We start from the raw sequence: 17,811 nt of genomic DNA on the forward strand, positions 1-17,811 counted from the left end.
TGCAAATTAACATTGATATATTCTAATTGGTATGTGCTCTTCAATTGCCAGTGTAGATAGAAAGACAAGAAAGAAGCATAGCCTTTGATATTGTGTAATCTTTAGCTTAAATTTACGTTTTCACCGACAAACAACATTTAATTTTGCACCAAATATCATTCAAGTAGGAATGGTGGAATTAAAATTATCCTTTTATTGCTCTGTTTGTCAGAGTAAAGCAGGAGTTGTTTATATCATTTTTCTGGGTGTGGCTACATCAGTAGAATTGCTACAAATTACGTTAATTTCGCGTTGAAATTAAATGTTTTAATTGGCACTCTGTAACAATGGAAAACAAATACGTCTCTGTACTTATGCGAGTCATCGAGTTAACAACTTGTCTGAAAGAGAAAGTACCAAGTTTTGCACAGTTTCCCCGGACATTGCACAACGGTCACTAATCAGATCATTGAAGTGTTGTATGAAAAACATCGGTCAGAACGGTAGCACCCTTTAGTCTCGGCAGACTTTTGACTGGACTTTAGACAACCTGCTTACCTTTAGAGTACATTTGTACAACACAGCTGCCTGTCAAGATCCTTTAATTTTTTTCCACAGCGTGCAATTTATAGTTCAGTGTTTTCTATTATCTTTAGCAATATTGATAAAGAATACGAAGTACTGTTGGAAGTGAGGTTTTTTAGTTACTGTCCTTATGAATATTGACATCTTGAAAACAGAAAAAGTCTCATATGTTTCTGTCAGATATCTTGATAGTCAACATTTCTCACTACACTTTACATCTACTTTAGGACAGACTAAATAGAAAGTAAAAATGCACCACATGTTGTTCACTTCCCTTTGAAAATGTTCAAAGATCCATTCATGCTCCTTTTAAAGCATTTTTGTTTGTCCTCTCAACAGAACCCCCCCTCCACAACTTCAACAGTGATAACAACAGGTAAACTTTTTTCCAATTAAATAAATAATCAAGATCATTTTGCATATGTCTTTCTTCGAAATGGTAAACATAGATGAATTTCTGAGATCTGTCTTTATCAATGAACTAATAATTTAGCGACCATTTCTGTGATTGTCACCGTTTTGTTTTTTTTCTTAGCTCTCATTGTAAACTCTTCTTTAGGCATTTTTCAAATCTGAAACATTTCCCACATATATCACGTCTTCAACTTTTTTCCCAAATTGACTTACAGAAGGTGTAACAAAAGATGTTCTTTCCAGATAAACATACAAATGAGGTTATTTTCTCTATTATGTGTTTATCTTACATTATTTGGAGTCGTATCAAACTGAACATCTAACTTGAGAAACAGTACTTTTTATATTTGCAACAGCAAATTAACATTGATATATTCTAATTGGTATGTGCTCTTCAATTGCCAGTGTAGATAGAAAGACAAGAAAGAAGCATAGCCTTTGATATTGTGTAATCTTTAGCTTAAATTTACGTTTTCACCGACAAACAACATTTAATTTTGCACCAAATATCATTCAAGTAGGAATGGTGGAATTAAAATTATCCTTTTATTGCTCTGTTTGTCAGAGTAAAGCAGGAGTTGTTTATATCATTTTTCAGGGTGTGTCTACATCAGTAGAATTGCTACAAATTACGTTAATTTCGCGTTGAAATTAAATGTTTTAATTGGCACTCTGTAACAATGGAAAACAATACGTCTCTGTACTTATGCGAGTCATCGAGTTAGCAACTTGTCTCAAAGAGAAAGTACCAATTTTTGCACAGTTTCCCAGGACATTGCACAACGGTCACTAATCAGATCATTGAAGTGTTGTATGAAAAACATCGGTCAGAATGGTAGCACCCTTTAGTCTCGGCAGACTTTTGACTGGACTCTGGACAACCTGCTTACCTTTAGAGTACATTTGTACAACACAGCTGCCTGTCAAGATCCTTTAATTTTTTTCCACAGCATGCAATTTATAGTTCAGTGTTTTCTATTATCTTTAGCAATATTGATAAAGAATACGAAGTACTGTTGGAAGTGAGGTTTTTTAGTTACTGTCCTTATGAATATTGACATCTTGAAAACAGAAAAAGTCTCATATGTTTCTGTCAGATATCTTGATAGTCAACATTTCTCACTTCACTTTACATCTACTTTAGGACAGACTAAATAGAAAGTAAAACTGCACCACATGTTGTTCACTTCCCTTTGAAAATGTTCAAAGATCCATTCATGCTCCTTTTAAAGCATTTTTGTTTGTCCTCTCAACAGAACCCCCCTCCACAACTTCAGCAGTGACAACAACAGGTAAACTTTTTCCAATTAAATAAATAATCAAGATCATTTTGCATATGTCTTTCATCGAAATGGTAAACATAGATGAATTTCTGAGATCCGTCTTTATCAATGAACTAATAATTTAGCGACCATTTCTGTGATTGTCAGCGTTTTGTTTTCTTTCTTAGCTCTCATTGTAAACTCTTCTTTAGGCATTTTTCAAATTTGAAACATTTCCCACATATATCACGTCTTCAACTTTTTTCCAAAATTGACTTACAGAAGGTGTAACAAAAGATGTTCTTTCCAGATAAACATACAAATGAGGTTATTTTCTCTATTATGTGTTTATCTTACATTATTTGGAGTTTTATCAAACTGAACATCTAACTTGAGAAACAGTACTTTTTATATTTGCAATGGCAAATTAACATTGATATATTCTAATTGGTATGTCCTCTTCAATTGCCAGTGTAGACAGAAAGACAAGAAAGAAGCATAGCCTTTGATATTGTGTAATCTTTAGCTTAAATTTACGTTTTCACCGACAAACAACATTTAATTTTGCACCAAATATCATTCAAGTAGGAATGGTGGAATTAAAATGATCCTTTTATTGCTCTGTTTGTCAGAGTAAAGCAGGAGTTGTTTATATCATTTTTCTGGGTGTGGCTACATCAGTAGAATTGCTACAAATTACGTTAATTTCGCGTTGAAATTAAATGTTTTAATTGGCACTCTGTAACAATGGAAAACAAATACGTCTCTGTACTTATGCGAGTCATCGAGTTAACAACTTGTCTGAAAGAGAAAGTACCAAGTTTTGCAGTTTCCCAGGACATTGCACAACGGTCACTAATCAGATCATTGAAGTGTTGTATGAAAAACATCGGTCAGAATGGTAGCACCCTTTAGTCTCGGCAGACTTTTGACTGGACTTTAGACAACCTGCTTACCTTTAGAGTACATTTGTACAACACAGCTGCCTGTCAAGATCCTTTCATTTTTTTCCACAGCGTGCAATTTATAGTTCAGTGTTTTCTATTATCTTTAGCAATATTGATAAAGAATACGAAGTACTGTTGGAAGTGAGGTTTTTTAGTTACTTATGAATATTGACATCTTGAAAACAGAAAAAAGTCTCATATGTTTCTGTCAGATATCTTGATAGTCAACATTTCTCACTTCACTTACATCTACTTTAGGACAGACTAAATAGAAAAGTAAAACTGCACCACATGTTGTTCACTTCCCTTTGAAAATGTTCCGACATCCATCCATCCATCCAGCCAACCCGCTGAATCCGAACACGGGGGTCTGCTGGAGCCAATCCCAGCCAACACAGGGCACAAGGCAGGAACCAATCCCGGGCAGGGTGCCAACCCACCGCAGGACACACACAAACACACCCACACACCAAGCACACACTAGGGCCAATTTAGAACCGCCAATCCACCTAACCAGCATGTCTTTGGAATGTGGGAGGAAACCCGGAGCGCCCGGAGGAAACCCACGCAGACACGGGGAGAACATGCAAACTCCACGCAGGGAGGACCCGGGTAGCGAACCCAGGTCCCTAGATCTCCCAACTGCGAGGCAGCAGCGCTACCCACTGCGCTACCGTGCCGCCTGTTTTCTATTATCTTTAGCAATATTGATAAAGAATACGAAGTACTGTTGGAAGTGAGGTTTTTTAGTTACTGTCCTTATGAATATTGACATCTTGAAAACAGAAAAAGTCTCATATGTTTCTGTCAGATATCTTGATAGTCAACATTTCTCACTTCACTTTACATCTACTTTAGGACAGACTAAATAGAAAGTAAAACTGCACCACATGTTATTCACTTCCCTTTGAAAATGTTCAAAGATCCATTCATGCTCCTTTTAAAGCATTTTTGTTTGTCCTCTCAACAGAACCCCCCTCCACAACTTCAGCAGTGACAGCAACAGGTAAACTTTTTCCAATTAAATAAATAATCAAGATCATTTTGCATATGTCTTTCATCGAAATGGTAAACATAGATGAATTTCTGAGATCCGTCTTTATCAATGAACTAATAATTTAGCGACCATTTCTGTGATTGTCACCGTTTTGTTTTTTTTCTTAGCTCTCATTGTAAACTCTTCTTTAGGCATTTTTTCAAATCTGAAACATTTCCCACATATATCACGTCTTCAACTTTTTTCCCAAATTGACTTACAGAAGGTGTAACAAAAGATGTTCTTTCCAGATAAACATACAAATGAGGTTATTTTCTCTATTATGTGTTTATCTTACATTATTTGGAGTTGTATCAAACTGAACATCTAACTTGAGAAACAGTACTTTTTATATTTGCAATGGCAAATTAACATTGATATATTCTAATTGGTATGTGCTCTTCAATTGCCAGTGTAGATAGAAAGACAAGAAAGAAGCATAGCCTTTGATATTGTGTAATCTTTAGCTTAAATTTACGTTTTCACCGACAAACAACATTTAATTTTGCACCAAATATCATTCAAGTAGGAATGGTGGAATTAAAATGATCCTTTTATTGCTCTGTTTGTCAGAGTAAAGCAGGAGTTGTTTATATCATTTTTCTGGGTGTGGCTACATCAGTAGAATTGCTACAAATTACGTTAATTTCGCGTTGAAATTAAATGTTTTAATTGGCACTCTGTAACAATGGAAAACAAATACGTCTCTGTACTTATGCGAGTCATCGAGTTAGCAACTTGTCTCAAAGAGAAAGTACCAATTTTTGCACAGTTTCCCAGGACATTGCACAACGGTCACTAATCAGATCATTGAAGTGTTGTATGAAAAACATCGGTCAGAATGGTAGCACCCTTTAGTCTCGGCAGACTTTTGACTGGACTCTGGACAACCTGCTTACCTTTAGAGTACATTTGTACAACACAGCTGCCTGTCAAGATCCTTTCATTTTTTTCCACAGCGTGCAATTTATAGTTCAGTGTTTTCTATTATCTTTAGCAATATTGATAAAGAATACGAAGTACTGTTGGAAGTGAGGTTTTTTAGTTACTGTCCTTATGAATATTGACATCTTGAAAACAGAAAAAGTCTCATATGTTTCTGTCAGATATCTTGATAGTCAACATTTCTCACTTCACTTTACATCTACTTTAGGACAGACTAAATAGAAAGTAAAACTGCACCACATGTTGTTCACTTCCCTTTGAAAATGTTCAAAGATCCATTCATGCTCCTTTTAAAGCATTTTTGTTTGTCCTCTCAACAGAACCCCCCTCCACAACTTCAGCAGTGACAACAACAGGTAAACTTTTTCCAATTAAATAAATAATCAAGATCATTTTGCATATGTCTTTCATCGAAATGGTAAACATAGATGAATTTCTGAGATCCGTCTTTATCAATGAACTAATAATTTAGCGACCATTTCTGTGATTGTCACCGTTTTGTTTTTTTTCTTAGTTCTCATTGTAAACTCTTCTTTAGGCATTTTTCAAATCTGAAACATTTCCCACATATATCACGTCTTCAACTTTTTTCCCAAATTGACTTACAGAAGGTGTAACAAAAGATGTTCTTTCCAGATAAACATACAAATGAGGTTATTTTCTCTATTATGTGTTTATCTTATATTATTTGGAGTCGTATCAAACTGAACATCTAACTTGAGAAACAGTACTTTTTATATTTGCAACGGCAAATTAACATTGATATATTCTAATTGGTATGTGCTCTTCAATTGCCAGTGTAGATAGAAAGACAAGAAAGAAGCATAGCCTTTGATATTGTGTAATCTTTAGCTTAAATTTACGTTTTCACCGACAAACAACATTTAATTTTGCACCATATATCATTCAAGTAGGAATGGTGGAATTAAAATTATCCTTTTATTGCTCTGTTTGTCAGAGTAAAGCAGGAGTTGTTTATATCATTTTTCAGGGTGTTTCTACATCAGTAGAACTGCTACAAATTACGTTAATTTCGCGTTGAAATTAAATGTTTTAATTGGCACTCTGTAACAATGGAAAACAAATACGTCTCTGTACTTATGCGAGTCATCGAGTTAACAACTTGTCTCAAAGAGAAAGTACCAATTTTTGCACAGTTTCCCCGGACATTGCACAACGGTCACTAATCAGATCATTGAAGTGTTGTATGAAAAACATCGGTCAGAACGGTAGCACCCTTTAGTCTCATACAAATTAGGTTATTTTCTCTATTTTCTGTTTATCTTCCATTATTTGGAGTCTGTATCAAATTAAACATCTAACTTGAGAAACAGTACTTTTTATATTTGCAACAGCAAATTAACATTGATACACTCTAATATACTCTTCAGTTGTCAGTGTAGATAGAAAGACAAGAAAGAAGCATAGCCTTCGATATTGTGTAATCTTTAGCCTAAATTTACCTTTTCACCCATAAACAACATTTGAATTTGCAGCATATACCATTCATGTAGGAATTAAAATTATCTCTTTATTATCCTAAAGTTTTCCTTTTATTGCTCCTTTTGTCAGAGTAAAACAGGTCTTCTTTTTATCATTTTTTGGAGTGTGTCTACATCTGTAGAGTTACTACAAATGATTTAAATTATGTATTGAAATAAAATGTTTTAATGGCTACTGTGTAGCAATGGAAAACAAAGACCATTTCTGTGATACTGACTTTTTTTGTTTAATTTGCTTTCATTGTATACTCTAGGTATTTTTCATATCTGAAACAGCTGTTATCTAATGTATGCAGTATGACGTTTTGATATTGTTTCCCAAATTGACTTACTGAAGTTTTTAGAAATTGTGTTGTTTTTAGAAAAATTCACAAATGAAAAGGTTTATTCATTTTTGCAACTCTCTTTAGATTGTACAAAGCAGCTTTGTAATCCTCCATATTCACAGACATGTGTTTAGTGCATCATGTATGGTTTCTGGATAAATCCTGATAATGACTTTTTATGCTCTTTCATTTGCAAGATGTCCAAAATAGGAAATCACAGCTTCCATAATCACATTGATCTCATCATCAGTCTATGATTGGTCTATCCAGTGTTTGATCTCATGAGAGACTGGATTTTCTTGGTTTAACTTTTGTTTATATCTGAGCTTTTGAAAAATGGCGATATGGTCATTTTTGCCCAAAGGAGGCTGATTAGGTCCCTATACTTCTCCTCCTGCGCACTTCTGATGCAGCCCACGATAGCAGTGTCGTCAGCGAACTTTTGCATGTGGCAGGACTCCGAGTTGTATTGGAAGTCTGATGTATATAGGCTGAACAGAGTACAGTCCCCTGCGGCACTCCTGTGTTGCTGACCACAGTGTCAGGCCTGCAGTTCCCGAGACGCACATACTGAGGTCTGTCTTTAAGATAGTCCACGATCCATGCTACCAGGTATGAATCTACTCCAATCTCTGTCATCTTGTCCCTAAGGAGCAGAGGTTGGATGGTCTTGAAGGCGCTAGAGAAGTCCAGAAACATAATTCTTACTGCACCACTGCCTCTGACCAAGTGGGAGAGGGATCGGTGTAGCATGTAGATGATGGCATCCTCCGCTCCCACCTTCTCCTGGTATGCAAACTGCAGAGGGTTGAGAGCGTGATGGATTTGTGGCCTCAGGTGGTGAAGCAGCAGCCGCTCCATGGTTTTCATCACATGCGACGTCAGAGCGACAGGCCAGAAGTCATTCAGCTCACTAGGATGTGATACCTTTGGGACTGGGGTGATGCAAGATGTTTTCCAAAGCCTCGGGACTCTCCCCTGTTCTCTGGTTGAAGATACGCTGTAGAGGACTCCTCAGCTCCAACGCATAGGCCTTCAGCAGTTGTGGTGATACTCCATCTGGACCCGCTGCTTTGCTGGCACAAAGTCTCCTCAGCTCACTGCTTACCTGGGCTGCTGTGATTGTGGGTTGGGGTAGACTCTCTCCTATGCTGGTATCAGCAGAAGGATGGGTGGAGGGTGCAGTACTCCGAGGTGAGAGTGGGTTAGGGTGGTCAAACCTGTTAAAAAAGTTGTTCATCTGGTTTGCTCTCTCCACGTCTCTCTCAATGGTGGCACCCCGCTTCGAGCTGCAGCCAGTGATGATCTTCATCCCATCCCACACTTCCTTCATTCTGTTATTCTGCAACTTCTGCTCCAGCTTTCTCCTGTACTGCTCCTTCACCGCCTTGAGCTGGACTCGGAGTTCCTTCTGCACGCACTTGAGCTCATGCTGATCACCACTTTTAAAAGCCCTTTTCTTCTGGTTCCAAAGGCCCTTGATGTCACTTGTAATCCATGGCTTGTTGTTAGCATAGCAGCATACTGTTCTTACTGGAACTACAATGTCCATACAGAAGTTGATGTAGTCAGTAGTGCAGTCAACAGCCTCCTAAATGTTCTCACTATAAGATCCCTGCAGGATATCCCAGTCCGTAGTTCCAAACCAGTCTCTCAGAGCCTGCTCTGCCTCAGGGGACCACTTCCTGAATGAGCGTGTGGTTGTAGGTAGCTCTCTCACTCTTGGTTTGTAGTGAGGCTAAAGTAGAACCAGGTTATGATCTGCTTTCTCAAGTGCAGACAGTGGGGTGGCGCTGTATGTGTCTTTAACGTTTGCATACAGTAGGTCAATAGTCCTATTTCCCCGGGTGTTACAATCCACATACTGGGAGAAGGCAGGTAATGTTTTGTCAAGCGTTACATGGTTGAAGTCTCCAGCGATTAGTACAAGTGCCTCGGGTTGTTGTGTTTGTAATTTAGCCACATCGGAATGGATGATGTCACCCGCTATCTCCACGTCCGCCCGAGGAGGGATGTATACAATAACAACAATGACGTGTCCAAACTCTCTGGGCAAGTAATAGGGATGCAGACTTACGGCCAACAGTTCGATGTCCCTGCAGCAAGTGGAGATTTTAACGTTAACATGTGCAGAGTTGCACCATCTTGTATTGATGTAGAGTGCGAGTCCACCTCCTTTCTGCTTCCCACAGGTATTTGCGTCTCTGTCCGCTTTAACTGTGGTAAACCCGGGTAGCTCCACGTTAGCATCTGGGATGTTAGTTGTTAGCCACATTTCACTAAAACACAACAAACTGCATTCTCTATAGGTCCTCACATTTTTCACCAGCGCAGCCAGTTCGTCAATTTTATTTGGTAGTGAGTTCACATTTCCCAGGATCACAGAAGGCACTAAAGGATTGTAGCGCCACTTTATCGCTAAACGCTTGGCCTTTATCTTAACACCGGCTCTGTTGCCACGATACCGTCTTCTTACCTTGTCAGGTAAATAGGGAACCACACCGGCGCAGGCATTTGTTCTCAGCGCTTGAAGTTGACTACTTGAATAGACGAATGACGCGTGTAAATATCCATGTCCAAGTAATAATAATAATAATAATATTTTTTTGTATAGCACATTTTCATACAAAAAAGTAGCTCCAAGTGCTTTATATAATGAAGAACAGTAAATAAAAAAAATATATAACAACATAAGAAATTAAAATAAGACAATATTAGTTAACATAAAAAAAGAGTAAGGTCCGATGGCCAGGGTGGACAGAAAAAACAAAAAAAAACTCCAGACGGCTGGAGAAAAAAATAAAATCTGCAGGGGTTCCAGGCCACGAGACCGCCCAGTCCCCTTTGGGCATTCTACCTAACGTAAATGAAACAGTCCTCTTGTGTCTAGGGTTCTCATGGAAGGACTTGATGATGATGGCCATGCAGACTTCTGGCTTTTAATTCTTCACTGTTGGAACATCATGGAGCTTTGAGTAGATGGTGGTGGCAAAAGGACACCGGAAAAAGAAACAGAAGAGAGAATAGGGGAAAGTACATATTTTAGAGCTACCATGGATAGTTATTATAATGAATTGGATATACAGAGTATCAGGATTAAATTACAGTGAAGTTATGAGAAGGCCATGTTAAAATAATGTGTTTTCAGCAGTTTTTTAAAGTGCTCCACTGTATTAGCCTGGCGAATTCCTATTGGTAGGCTATTCCAGATTTTAGGTGCGTAACAGCAGAAGGCCGCCTCACCACTTCTTTTAAGTTTTGCTCTCGGAATTCTAAGGAGACACTCATTTGAGGATCTGAGATTACGATTTGGAATATAAAATGTCAGACATTCCGATATATAAGATGGGGCGAGATTATTTAAGGCTTTATAAACCATAAGCAGAATTTTAAAGTCAGACCTGAATGACACAGGTAACCAGTGTAGTGACATCAAAACTGGAGATATGTGCTCGGATTTTCTTTTCCTTGTTAGGATTCTAGCAGCTGCATTCTGGACTAGTTGCAAACGATTTATGTCTTTTTTGGGTATTCCTGAGAGGACTGCGTTACAGTAATCTAGTCGACTGAAAACAAACGCGTGAACTAATTTCTCAGCATCTTTCAATGATATAAGAGGTCTAACTTTTGCTATGTTTCTTAAGTGAAAAAATGCTGTCCTAGTGATCTGATTAATATGCGATTTAAAATTCAGATTGCAGTCAACAGTTACCCCTAAGCTTTTTACCTCCGTCTTGACTTTTAATCCTAATATATCAAGTAGTAAAAAGTGTCCAGGGAACAAGTCCATGTAAAAGAAAGTGGTAGGAGTTAACAGTGAAATATAGAAAAAGGTAGAAAAATAAAGTCATACACGGAGCTGCTGGAATAGCTGCCACTTGCAGCGACGTCTGAGTCATTTATACAAGAAGGTTGTACAAAGCATGGGGGGTTAGGTAGAAAGCACTTCAGCAAATCTTCTCTTTTGCTAAAGTACAATAATTTGTAAATGGTCTTAAGAATCTTGGCTTGGGTCATCACACAAAGTTGAGGAAAGTGAGGCAAATGATGTTGCCTCTGAGCCCAAGTGAGATGTGAGGTGGAACCAACGGCATGAATGTCTAGGCAGTGAACAGGACAGATGTGAGTGATTGGAGTCACACGTGAGAAGCTGCTAGTGTCCATGTGTCACACAGGCTTATAGGGCAGCCAAGTATGGTAATGGCAAATGGCATGAACCTACAGCACCCACCCAAAACTACCAAGTTGTTACAATACATATCTCTGTTCCTATGTTAAATTTAACTCTCATAATAAAATCTTGGAACATATCTGTTTTTATCAATTCAGATTATTAATATATATTTTAAAGTATGTCGTATATACAGTATATATATATATATATATATATATATATATATATATATATATATATATATATATATATATATATGCATAAACAATAAAAATGTAAGAATATTTAGTAGCAAATAAATTTTTAATTTTTTTTTTTTTTTTTTTAGAATTTCCTTGTTCTGGAGTCTGGACAAGTTGGATTAATAAATTTCGCCCTAGTCTACAAAATGGTGGAGATTTCGAAAAAGTGGAAGGATTGTGTCCTTACAATGTTACAAACATTCAGTGCCAATCTTTACATCCCAGTTATCATAATCAAAAAGTAACTTGCAACATACAGCAAGGTTTAGTTTGCAAAAATGAAGACCAGATTCCTATAAATGACATGAGCATATGTGCTGATTATGAAATTCGGGTTTGTTGTAGTCCTTTTCCTTCTACTACTCCACCTACTTCTTCACCTACTTCCTCACTTACTTCCTCACTTACTTCTTCACCTACTTCCTCACCTACTTCTTCACCTACTCCTCCACCTACTTCTTCACCTACTCCTCCACCTACTTCTTCACCTACTCCTCCACCTACTTCTCCAGTTTGCACTTGCACTTCAGGAAACAGCACTTATGTTTGTGGTGAATCATGGTATGCAAACTGTGCCAACCACACCTGCACTCCAAGTGGCTCAATTCAGTCTATGTCTTTCAGTTGTCCTCCAAATCCAAAACCACAATGTGCTAATAAGCTGCCTCCAAAATTGATCCAAAATGGCTGTTGTCAAACATGGGACTGTGGCTGTGAGTACAATATTATTCAAACATTTTGATTTTACATATTCAAGTCAATTTAATGTAATTCTTTATATATTGACTGTTATTTTCCATATATTTACAGGTCAGTGTCAAGTATTTGGTGATCCCCACTACATAACATTCACTGGCACTCAGTATGCCTTCTTGCAGGATTGTACTTATATTTTAGTACAGGAAAAAAATCCAGTGTATGGGTTTTCTGTTGCAGTTGACAATTACTACTGTTTAGTAGGAGCTTCTTGTGCAAGAGGAATTATAATAAAATTCCGCAACAACACTGTGAAACTCGCCATACAAAATAACAATGAAATAATTGTGAGTTTTGCTTTTACTTTTTGTGGAATATTTTTTGGTAAACAAGCAATAATTAAGTCATTTCAAAGATCAACATCAGGATCTCAGTAGCACTGGGTTCAAGGCAGGAAACGGCCCCATACAGGGTACTGGTCTATTGCAGGGACCCTCAGGCACACCTAGAGCTAGGTCAATCCAGAGTTACCATTTAATCAAACCTACACATCTTTAGATATGTCAGAAGAAATCTAGACTACCTTCTGGACGTGTGGACAGAAACAGAGAGAACATGGAAACCCCACACAGATAATTGCTGGATGTGAACCCAGGACACTAGATCCATGAAGCCGTTAAACTAAGCTCTATACAGCCATGCCAACAACACAAGAAGATATTGTATATTGTAAAAACATTAGCTGTAGTATGGAAACTTATCAGATTTATACATTATTTTGCAAAGCCCTTTTCTAATACTGAGCTGTAGGAAATCAAAACCTATCCTGAAAATGTTTTGATATTTCAGTCTTTCTTGCATCATTCATAAATCAAACTCTTTCTACCAGTTACAGTTTTTGCCTAAGTGATTTAAACAATAATGCAACTCTAAAGTGACATTTGTTTAACTGGGTGATCTTAGCACAATAGACATGATAACAATTAAACTAGAATTACATACTAATTTGACAAGGAACTGATTTATAAAGATATCAAATGGGACAGGTTTGTGCATAGTGGCGCAGTGGTAGCACTGCTGCCTCACTTTAAGGAGACCAGGGTTCATGTCCTGGGTCCTTCTTATGTGGAGCTTTCATTTCTCCCTGTGTTTGTGTGGGTTTCCTCTGGGTCCTCTGGTTTCCTCCCATTGTCCAAAGACATGCAGGTTAGTTGAACTGGTGGCGCTAAATTGGCCTGGGTGTGTGTAGATGTGTGCAATTATGCTCGACCTGCGATGGACTGGCTCCCAGTCCATGGTTTGATCTTACCTTGTGTCCTATACTAGCCTCGGTTGGGCTCCAGCTGTCCCCTAAGCTCACCCCCTTCCCTCCCCTAACCCTAGTCTAGATTAAGCAGGTTGGAAAATGACATGACATGTTTATGCATGTTAATTTTTAAGTTATAAAAGGCAACCAGGATAATTATTTAATAATATTTATGATCACGTTGAATATCTTAATTGTTGGATGTAACAAATAACAATTTTTTTTAACTTATTTCAGAGTACATTTAATGGAAACACAGTGAAGGCTCCTTACAGTCTGAATGGAATCAATTTGCAATCAACAGGGACTTTAGTAGATGTTTTCATTAGTGAGATTTATAGTGAACTGTCTCTTAATATATATGGTTCTATCAACATCATAGTTCCATTACTGTATTTTGGGAAAAATACACAAGGTCAATGCGGTAAGTAAAATTATTCTCATTTCATGATTATCTTATGTAAAATTAAGAAAAACACTTAACATAGAGTATGTAATGACTATAAGAATGAGATTTTGAGGGCAAGTGGCCATATGGAAGTTCTTGTAATGGGATGCTGGGCACCATCTCCATAGCAAAACCAGGAAACTGGTAATAGAAGAGAGCATTTCTAGGAGGACTGCTAATTCTCTAGATTAGGAAGAACTACATGTATCAAAGTAATTATGGCTGAATTTGGAATGTACATGTAACTGAACTATTTAAAAGCAGTCGCTTTACCATAATTATTGCCCAATTCTATGGGAATGACAACTGGAAAAAAATATAAAATAGATTTAATTTAAAAAAGGTACATTTTAACCATAAATGTCATAGGACAGGAATAAAGTGAAAAGGGGTGTACTTAATAAGATACATGATTAATTATACAGTCACTAATGCAGCACCTGACTGAAGAAGAAAGATGATAAAAAAAAATACTTCATGTGTATAGTTTGAGTACATTTAAAATTTAAAATTTCCAAAAGTAGTGAAAAGTCAAGCAAAATGACACCTTTTATTGGCTAACTAAAAAGATTACAAAATGCAAGCTTTCAAGGCAACTCAGGCCCCTTCTTCAGGCAAGATGTTTAGTTAGCCAATAAAAGGTGTCATTTTGCTTGACTTTTCACTACATTCACAATGGCTACCACAGTACAACACCCTAGTACTACAAATTTCCAAAAGGTACTGGAAGAATAATAGTCCAAATGCATGTTAATAAGAAGGAAATTGTGGAGACCTTAGTAATCAGAAAACCAGAAAAGCGTTTATCTACTGCAGGTATATTAAGACACAGCCAGCAGGTCGTTTATGCATTCGCCCAAGTTAGGATATATGTATGACATTAACTGTAGTGACTCTCAAAAAATTTTTGATAAGCTTCCTTATGAGACACTAATCATCACACCTCAGGGTTTTGCAGTAAGTGCACAATGCAGATAAGTAAAGCCTTTAAAACCAGAGAAAACAATGTGTTATACCTTTATGAATTAAGGACCATTATTAGTGGATTCCTGCAAGAACCAGTGCTAGGGCCAACAGTCCTTTTTACTGTAGTACAGTTTTTTAAGTTACGTACATCTGTCAAAAATGTTTGAATTTGCAGGTGATGAAGGATTTCTGTGGGCAGCTAAAAACTGAAATCTGGGAAGTATAGCAAATTAAACAGTATAAATAACTGTAGTTAAGTTTTATATATTGCAAAGTTGTTAGAGATACTACACACTTATTCTTACAGGAACAAATGTACAGGTAAAAAAGATTCTGGGTTATACACATGCTGTGGGAGTACAAATCAAGAAAATTATTTAAATTGCACTTACATTATAAGGCAATATATGAACCAAAGTGTGTAGTTTTGATATCTGTATTACAAGAAAGACATAGCAATGCCAAAGAAAATTAAGAAAGGACACATTAGACTAATAAACTATTAGAAAAGAAAGAAGGAGCTGAATGTTTTTAGTTTAGGTTGGGCAAAATAGTAACTAAGAGATGTTAGAATTGCATTAAAGGACGTAAGAGAAGTGCTAAATATTACTTTAACAAGTTCTTCAGCAGAGATAAGGAGAAAACAACTAAATATTATGTCATATATAATGTTATGCCTTATGTAAATATTTATATTTGCATGTTTTTGTCCCCACTTCATGTTCTAATATAAGATAATTTAATTATCTGAATAATTGCCCTTTTTAACAAAAAGGGAATTACTGTTTTTTATTAGCCGGTCATCATTTGAAAAAGTTAACTAAGAGGAAACAGTGAAAAGCCTTTCATTACGAGCGATGTCACTTTCAGAAACTAGTCCCATTTTCTCTCTGTATAGTGTCATTATTCTTGATATAATTGTTTCGGGAAAACTAGGTAAAGAGTAGACATGTTAAAACCTCAATCCATTATTACACCCATCTCCTAATTCCACTTAATTATGAGCAGGGTCACAGGGAAACTGCAGCCTATCCCAGCAAGCACAAAGTACAAGGCAATAATTGTCCCCTGAACTCCACGCAAGGAGGACTCAGGACATGAACCCTCCTGCTGTACCATTGTGCTTCCCAGATTGTCAGTCATTTTTTTGATTAAAAAATATGTATTATTTTAGATGTGATCATGCTGCAATATATACAAATATACATTATCAGAAACAAAAAATGTAAGATCATTTTATAGACTTTACTAGTGTATGTACAGGATCAGGGTGTGCATAGCAGGATTAGTAGGCATCTAAACTGAAACCAATGTTTATATTTTATTAGGAACCAATAGATTCTAAATATTTTTCTGAACAAGTTAATTATTTTTATTTAAGGAGAATGTGGTGGGAACTCATGCATACGTCCTAATGGCAAAGCAGAACCTGAAACGTGCTGTGGAATAACTGCATATGACTGGATAACGAATGACTCTTCAAAAAAATCTTGTGTACCAAATCCTCCATATAATCCTTGTGTTTCATCAACTACATTAACTCCAAGACCTTCATCATCATCTAAATCAAGTTCAACATCATCAAAATGGACAAATCATTCAACAAATTTCACACCTTCCTCTTCTAGCATGTCAATAAGGACAGGCAGCACAACCTCTCCACCAGTGGCACCATTAAATAATCGTTCAATCTGCAGTATCTTTTACAATACGTAAGTTTCCAACAACATTTTAAAAATGGCAAATATTAACAATTAAGTGTTTTTAAAAAATGTTCCATTTAAATACAATATAAAAATGAAATCATATTACAGATGCAGCCAGATGATTTGGTGAAGGCAATGAAAATGTCCTCACAGCATTATAAAAAAAGAGCACAGTTTCCCCTAACTAGTGGAGAAAGCTTTCTCCACCCATCCAGTCTTTCTATTAGTTATGTAAATATTTCAATTACATTTGAATTTTTCAGATTTTAAGTATGAAATGGAACTATTTATAACATAATCACTATGCTTTACGTGTGCACAGACAGGTATTATGTCCATTTCTTTACTTGTATACTTTAACAAATGGTAACATTTTTCTAGCATGTTTTTGCTCACATCACCATCAAAATATTCCAATTTCAAAATGGCAGGTGTGTGATAAAAAACATTCAATTGTTTTGCTTTTAAGAGTAAATGACTGGTACTGTGTTTATTTTTCTTTCAAATTCCTAAAGCGGGTGTTATTTTTTAAGCCTTCGGTGATGCAGCATGCTTGTAACTTGGCTTGTTAAAGCAAAATGGCAAAAAAAAAAAATCAAACCAGCCACGATGTAAATTTCTTTTGCAGATAATTCAAAGTAAACATTGTACAGGATAAAAATGAAAATTTTCAGTTCCATGATTAATTATGAATTGTGTGCAAGAATCTTGCTTATTCATTTTTTTAGGAGCTTCCTCATGTCCGACTTTAGCATTCACATTCTAACTAATCTTAACAACACATGGCCCAGACCTAAGGTGTGAAGAGAAGATGCTGAATTATAAGGCTTTATCTGTGTGAGTTCAGTTCAGTAATGGCCAGAAACAAATCAATGTTGTTTACAAAAGAATGACACTGTGATATACCAAGATATGCCACAAAGTTTTAAGAAAACTCTTATTTACTATTCTGTGCCACTTGCCCATGCAGTATTTTTGGATGATTGTTTTTATTTTTGTAGTATATTACATTCTCTCTGGGAAACAATAAACATCACAGAAATGCATGTCAGAAGAGGGCCATTGTTGTCTTACCACAAATATCATTGTGCATAGCAAATATAACAGACAATCACTGCAATACAATATACCTTTTTTTTAGTTTAGGCCTGGTAACATTTTCAAAAACTAAGATTGATAATGTCAAAGTGATATCAAATGTATCTTTACATTACATGGAATGCAATAAATGAAACAGCCAGATTTACATTTCCACTTAAATATATTGGATCATTGTG

At 36.5% G+C, this 17,811-nt stretch overlaps 1 protein-coding gene across 50 annotated transcripts in view; it reads left to right on the forward strand.

Moving 5' to 3' along the window:
* LOC114659757 (mucin-2-like) overlaps positions 1-17,811 on the forward strand; it is a 144,384-nt gene that overhangs the window by 112,234 nt on the left and 14,339 nt on the right. For 37 of the 50 annotated variants that reach the window (XM_051934965.1, XM_051934999.1, XM_051935023.1 and 34 more), the window contains 6 exons: positions 4,158-4,193; positions 5,489-5,524; positions 11,499-12,125; positions 12,223-12,455; positions 13,652-13,838; positions 16,210-16,540. In XM_051934965.1, coding sequence (XP_051790925.1) covers positions 4,158-4,193; positions 5,489-5,524; positions 11,499-12,125; positions 12,223-12,455; positions 13,652-13,838; positions 16,210-16,540 — 1,450 coding nt within the window. Of the gene's footprint in view, positions 1-2,234; positions 2,271-4,157; positions 4,194-5,488; positions 5,525-11,498; positions 12,126-12,222; positions 12,456-13,651; positions 13,839-16,209; positions 16,541-17,811 lie in introns of all 50 variants that reach the window. The other 13 variants (XM_051935033.1, XM_051935042.1, XM_051935076.1 and 10 more) reach the window with 2 other exon arrangements.

Source organism: Erpetoichthys calabaricus, chromosome 1 (genome assembly GCF_900747795.2).
Source record: "Erpetoichthys calabaricus chromosome 1, fErpCal1.3, whole genome shotgun sequence".
NCBI lineage: Eukaryota > Metazoa > Chordata > Cladistia > Polypteriformes > Polypteridae > Erpetoichthys > Erpetoichthys calabaricus.